The 6,802-nt window shown below is 37.6% G+C and overlaps 1 protein-coding gene across 9 annotated transcripts in view; it reads right to left on the bottom strand.

Moving 5' to 3' along the window:
- The window catches only part of MAP7D2 (MAP7 domain containing 2), a 48,919-nt gene continuing 42,117 nt past the window's right edge, over positions 1 to 6,802 (bottom strand). For all 9 annotated transcript variants that reach the window (XM_032681146.1, XM_032681149.1, XM_032681145.1 and 6 more), the window contains 5 exons: positions 5,754 to 5,807; positions 5,023 to 5,101; positions 4,169 to 4,355; positions 2,211 to 2,490; positions 1 to 1,629 (listed from right to left, as the gene is read on the bottom strand). In XM_032681146.1, coding sequence (XP_032537037.1) covers positions 2,241 to 2,490; positions 4,169 to 4,355; positions 5,023 to 5,101; positions 5,754 to 5,807 — 570 coding nt within the window. In that variant the 3' untranslated portion in view covers positions 1 to 1,629; positions 2,211 to 2,240. The remainder of the gene's footprint in view (positions 1,630 to 2,210; positions 2,491 to 4,168; positions 4,356 to 5,022; positions 5,102 to 5,753; positions 5,808 to 6,802) is intronic.

Raw genomic sequence — 6,802 nt, 5'->3', positions numbered from 1 at the left:
TCAGATTCATAAATGAAAATGTATTTCACCTTTATACATGCTATACAGGTCATGCAAATACAGAAATCTACAGGTTATACAATGACACCATAATAAAATATAATATGACATTTGTCAAACACAATGTATTACAGCAAAACAAACTGTTTCCGTTTGTTTATTATTTAGGAAATAGATGAAGGACTAATTTGGAAGACACAGTACCATGCTACAGCTTACTGCACAGTCCAAAGAAAGTATTTCTTTGACTACACTAACATAAATAAAGCTGGGTTGTTGTAGGTATGATTTCTTTATGCATTGCACATAATGTCACTGGTTACTTTCCCGTTGCTGACTTTAAAGAACACAAGAATGGTGCTACAACTGAGCTCAATCTACACTGTGAACTCCCTTACATGTGGAAACAAAACCCAAAAACAAACAAACAAAAAAATAAAATAAAAAAACCCCACCCCCCAAGTTTTCACTTCTTTTGTGTTAGTGTCCAAAGAGAGTTGTATTTAAAATTCATTCTTAAAAGGAACTGGACAAAAATGTCCTTAAAGCAGCACCTGATCTAGCATAAAGGTTCACCAACAGAAATAAAGTTAACATTGTATGGCACATGATGTCCAGATCTCGTACATCCTGATGTGTGAACTGTTCCATACAGAATGTTAAGGGCCCCCCAGTTCCCAACATGTGTCTTGGCCTTTGTGTTTCTGCTGCAACATTCACATATTGTTTTGCTGCTGACTAAATCTCATTTTGTTGAGTCTACAGAAGACAAAATACTTCTCTGTGTGATCGAAAGCCTGCTGGTATCAATCAAGTGTCTGCATCTTCAAAAGTTAACATATTATCTCACCCTCCTGACCATCACTTGGATCTACTACAGCTATACTACATATATATTAAGGGATTACACCAGGCATTTTGCCTACTTTGCTTAAAGGTGTTACACAAACATGTTTTTAAACACACAGTTGATAGTTGCTCCTGGACTAATTAATATTAACCATTAAGTGCCACTAGTGACTAAAAGTGTCAATGTAACCGTAATGGGATAGTTCCCACACTCCACAGTCAATAAGAAGGCTCTTTTGATTCCAGCAGTTGTATGTTTTTCAAGCCTCTTCAGTTATAGTTTTGCATTATATACCTCATAAAAGTTGCCAATAATTCCTTATTAAAGACAAAAAAAGATAGGCACAAAACTAAAGTACAGTATATTATTTTGTTTCGATGCACTGTGGGCAAACCCCATCATTATTTACAAGAAAAAGATGTCTAAATGGATGTATGGTAAAGTTTAGGGAAGAATTATTTCAAAATAAAATGCACAGGTAGAAATCACAGTGATGTGTTGAGATGAATTTTAAATTAAAAAGTGCTTTATTAGCAGCTAAAGCTCAAATTCTAATGCACACTTGTCTTCCCTGAAACCATCAAGGCTCTAGATCATTGGTTTTGCCAAAAGCAGCCAGTTATTCAACATATTTATTTCCCTGGGAAGACAAGTTATATTCAGCTGTGATTATTTGGAATCCAGTGTTCAAGGACTGCAGAAAGCTTTTTCAAGTGACAAGCTCATATTTTACTGCCAGTAGCATCACAGGGATATATATCCTCCACAAATTGTTACCACTGTCAATTAAAATGAGAGAGAAGAATATCAAGTCAGCCACACCAGTTAGATGACCTCAGTTTTGTAATTTAGAATATACTCTTTCAAGAAGACCAACTGTGGCACTGTACTTTGAAACTGTCACTGAAGCCTGCTGTGATTTTATACTATGCTGGCTTTTCAGGACGTGATTCTACACCGTGCTGCAAGTATTTACAGCAGCTGAAAGGAGTAAGCAGCAACAATAACTACCACTTCCTAGACTGACCCCACTTTTAACTGTTTTCTTCATGCAAACAGGCTCCAAAGATATATAGGAAAGGTATTGTATTAATGAAGAAGAAAACAACCCTTCTCATTATATTCTGAATGCATAAAGGAAATGTTTCCATTTACCTGGTACTTGTGGTTGCTATGATACAGTCAGTTTGCATATGATGCCAATTTGCAAATAGGAAAGATTATGCTGAATTTAAAGATCTAGGAGACCAGCTTTCTTCCTCTATCCACACTGCTGTGTACAACTGCTCAATGTTTCTCGGAAGCTAGTAAGAAATCACAGCAGTTTATCATATCTAAGATGTTTATCACAATACTGTACCTGTATCTGTTCTGCTGAAAAGCGAGGCTGTCAACAGATAGAATTAAGTGTATTTTCCTGTCCTGGACTGTTAAATCCCTCAATCAAGTTTTTGTTACAGTCATCTAGGCTAATGGTATCACTGGACGTCTTGGAGTAGGTAGCTTGTCCTGTGAAATCCAAGAGGTCTTCAAGAGCCTTGGCATTACTTGTCCCATTTTGGTCCAAAGAAACACCCGGCATAAGTTCATTCATGGGTGAATATTCAGGAATAGAGATAAGTTCTTCTTTTGAAACCGGGCTATATGAAAGATAAACGAAAGGAAGATACAGAATAAGAGGTGGGTAACTTTTCATTAGGTAACAATCAAATTAAACTTCTGACAGTTCAAAAACTTATTTTAAAGGCCAGCTGCAGCAAGACTCTACATAGAATACATCCTAATCCAAAGAAAAAGACATTGCTCTGTTCAGGATGGAAGGTCATACCTAATCTATATCCCTTAAAGATTAAGTTTTGTGGTAGTTGTGTGATGTGAGCACTCATCTCCTAAACCCACATTTGTGACAGTTTACCAGTCACTCACTGTTTCAATCCCTGCACCATTCCCTTACCTAAATGTTTATTACACCTTTCATATTACTGTCCTGACCCTGCAACATTTGCTTAAAGCGCTCAAATTTCACAACTTAAATAAAAAGTTATTTCCTAAGACCTTATGATATACTTCAGACATAGAAATCCCATAATTAAGAAATGCTGTAACAGCTGCTTTGCTGAGACTAGTAAGGCTAGTGCATTTTATTTTGGAGAAGAGAAGGCAGAGGAAGGATTTCACAAAGATTTCTAAAACCATGATGGGGTAGGGGATGAGTTGAGGACAAAACTATCATGGCATGAAATGCTGCAACACAAACCCTAAGGGGTGCCCAGTGCCACCACTAAGAAACTGATCAAATAACATAATTTACAGATCAAAGAACATAATTTACCCAGTGAGACTGTACTGTAGCATTTGTTCCAGGTCAGGTCCTGGACACAAACATTATCAGCAGGTCAAAAAAAAAAAAAAACCTTGGACGAACTCATGGGCAACATGGGCTGTTTAGAAGGGCAAGGCAGAGCTGTCCCCTCTAATATCCCTAATGCAACACTTCAGTGTGGGCTTGGATTGCACAAAATGGTGGGCTGAGGTGTTCTCCCTCACTAGTTTTTCTTACTGATACCTTCTGAGACCAAATAATGGGCTACATGGACTTGTTCCAGTAGGGCATTTTCTATATATTTATGCATATTTATTGGAAATACTGAAACAGTATGAGAGGTTCAGCTGTCTTACTGATTAAGGAAGAACTGTATAAAAAATCTACATTCAAAATTGTCTTAGCAGTCTTAAATTAACTGCCTATATTAAAAATATGTAAATAATAAAACTTAAATTAAAATTTAAAAATCCTTCTTTTCTGCACATCCTTCTGTGAAAATCCAAGAGTATTTAAAAACACAAAGTTATTCACTGATTTCCATACACTACTACTTGTTAAGTACTTAAAATGCTAAATGCATTATTTCCTTTACTCTGTATGGAGGCAGAGAAGCTCATGCATCACAGCTGTGCAGCCAAATTAAAAAACGGTGATACCAGAACAATATCTACAGTAGCCGCTTTCACAAAACTATCTGAAAGGTTTGGGCAAACTTGTATGGAATCTTTAAGCAAGGACTGTAGAAGGATTTCAGAGCCCACCCCCACCCCCCCATCCCCTGCCAAATATGCGAGAGTGAGATGAGGTTCTGTGCCTCCTGCTTGAAACAACCAACTCGCATCCTGCCAGGAGCAGAGCACACCACAGTGCACACCTGACTGCCACGCTGGGGAGGAGGTGAGAACAAAAGCAGTCAAGTGTTAACAAGTGAAACAGAAAACTTTGTGTCTCGTATGAATTCCACAGTCCCTCTTGATAGATACAGTCTGTACCTCACATCCATGGACTGAACCTCATCTGTTGAATCTTCCATGCTGTTAGATTTCCCATCAACAGCTTCCAGCTGAATAAGTCCTGGAACTGACTTCAGTCCATTAGCAACTACATCTTGGGAAGGGATTACAGAAGCAGCACTTTCTAAGCTTTTATTTTTCAGGCAGGTTGCCAATCCATTGATCTCTATCAAAAAAGGTTAGAAATTATTACAGTAGAAGCTTCTTTATTTAAATAGTTTTAGGTTATAGATTGAGTAGAAAGGAAGACTGACAATGCAGTAGGACTCAGTATTAATCCATGACTCATCATACTACACTGGCATTCCTCTTTTCCAAAGACTGCTCTTTATGCTACATCTTTTAAATTTGAGGAAACAGGAAGAGAATGTTATATCTTTTATGTCACGTACTAAAAGTCTTAGCCTGGGGAAGTAAACAAAATATAGATAAATGTCAGATACATATGTTTTATTTAATAATACTTTAAATAATTTTTTTTATAAAGTCAAACTACATGTAAGATTTAGAGAGATACTATATAAAGCTTGCAGGCTTGGTTGCGTGCAAAAATTTTCTACCTACAAAATTTGAAGGCAGATTGCAGCAATCAAATGTATTGACACATTAGAACTTTTCATTTACAAAAACGCTACCTCAGGTACTAAAATGGAGAAACTTTCTTCCGCTTAAGTGGCAAAGTTTCTAACATTTGTCACTGATGCAAATGTAGCTGTTCTTTTTGAGATGAAAGCAAAGAATTTATGAAAATACACAATGCTGTGCCTCAGATCACAAAACTCTGAAGAGAACCAACTGTGAAAAAAAACTCAGAAAAATATGGCAATTTTTACCTGGCTGGTTGAGAACAAGTGCCTTTGGTTGCTTTTCCACATTCAAAGTTGATGGTATCTCCAGTTTTGGCTCTTCCTTCTGAAATCAAGTAATGACTCAAGTCTATTACAGGAAGGACTGTAACCTTCATGGGACTGATTGGATTCGAAATTTGTGAGACTGCCCAGGGCCACAGGGCAGTCAAAGCAAGGCCATCAACAGCAAGACAGGATTGGCCCTCCCCCTTTAATTAGGCATAGCATTTTTTTTAAATTCCAAAGGAAAATATTCTCTGAAAGTAACTGAAGAAACGGTTTCCTTAGTAGACTAGAAGTGAAAACCTGACTGTCACTTCCTAGCTGGACACAACTGCATTGTTTTCAATCCTACATTCCTGACAGGCTTAACAAGGAGAGCTCAGTAACTAATTCACTGGCTGGTACAAAGCACGAAAAGACACATCAACAGCAGCAAACATTACAGCTCCAGCATCCAGAAACAGGCTGTGGCCACTCTGCTGGATAGTGAGGGGGGGTTAACCTGCAACACTTGCACAAAGCTGTGTCCCTGCAGCAGTGGCACAGCAAAGGCTGTGACAAACCAAGAGTCATTCTCAGTTTGAAATACAACTAAAATTTGGGTCTAGAGCGCACCCAAGTATACTTTCTAACATGGAACTAGTCTAGAATTTAATTTCCACACATGGCAATAAAACAAAAAAAATCATGCAATGAAACAAAAAGTTTCATACCTTTACTTCTGGTGTTTCGCTCTTCCTTGTTCTCTTCATTATTTCATCTATTCTCTGCAAATAAAAATAAATTTGAGGATGAGACAGCAGACAGAATATTTAACACAAGAGACAGAGAGAAGATGACAGAAAGACACTTTACTGTCATGGCCTCATCCTGGCCTGTCTTGGAAAATGGAGAACAAATAAGAAAAATAAAGAAAACAAAGGGTAGAAAACATCTTGGAGCTGGCTTTCACCTATCAGATCTCACAGAACATGACCTTCTCTCTGTAGAGGCACTTTAGAAACAGGCATTTTAATTCCAAGTGTTTGCAGTTATGAGTTGTGCTCATTTCTGGAACAAGACATTTGTTTAAAACCAACAGCAATTATTTTAATTTGGTTCTTCTTCCAACTATTTCCAAACAGTTCCTTTAAAAATAGTTAGCCTTTTTGGAATAGAAGAGTAAAATAAAGTATCTGAAGTTATTCTTGCTGGAAATGTATAAGGTATTATCCTAAAATACTTTTGTTTTCCTTCTTTGTTCATTAAAAAAGGAACCCATTTCAGCTGTAAGACACTCTGGTTTGGTATTATCATCTCCAACTGAAACATGCTCCCAGTGCAGTTGTAACAGTTAAAAATGTATTGGAATAAAATATACGGACAGACGACCTTTTGTAACCAGACAGGGGTTCTGCAGCTGTTCTCTCTTTCCTGCCACAGAGTTGTAGACAAAGCTAATTTATGCAGTTCCAGCCATTTCCCTGTGCAGCACTGGCCACAGTCCTGCTGCTTCTGCACAATGTAACCAGAAACAAGCCAGGTGGGAGAAAAGTTGTTTGCTAATCACATAAACTTTTCCATTAATGACACAGAACTTCTGTTGAGAAAGTTTCCAACAAAGTCATTCATCTTCCTCAGTAGTCTGTGATGTCCTGGGTTGGGTAGTAATTGACATTTGCCTTGACATGTTTGTCTCAGGCATTTATTTAACTGTTGAGGTAGAGGCTGATTCTATGTTTGTTCAGTGCCTAGTAGAGAGTCATTTGCCTTAGGCAATTCC

The sequence above is a fragment of the Chiroxiphia lanceolata genome, chromosome 2 (assembly GCF_009829145.1).
Source record: "Chiroxiphia lanceolata isolate bChiLan1 chromosome 2, bChiLan1.pri, whole genome shotgun sequence".
Classification (NCBI taxonomy): Eukaryota; Metazoa; Chordata; class Aves; order Passeriformes; family Pipridae; genus Chiroxiphia; species Chiroxiphia lanceolata.
Note: the sequence above shows the minus strand (reverse complement) of the source record. Positions and strands in the feature narration are given on the sequence as shown.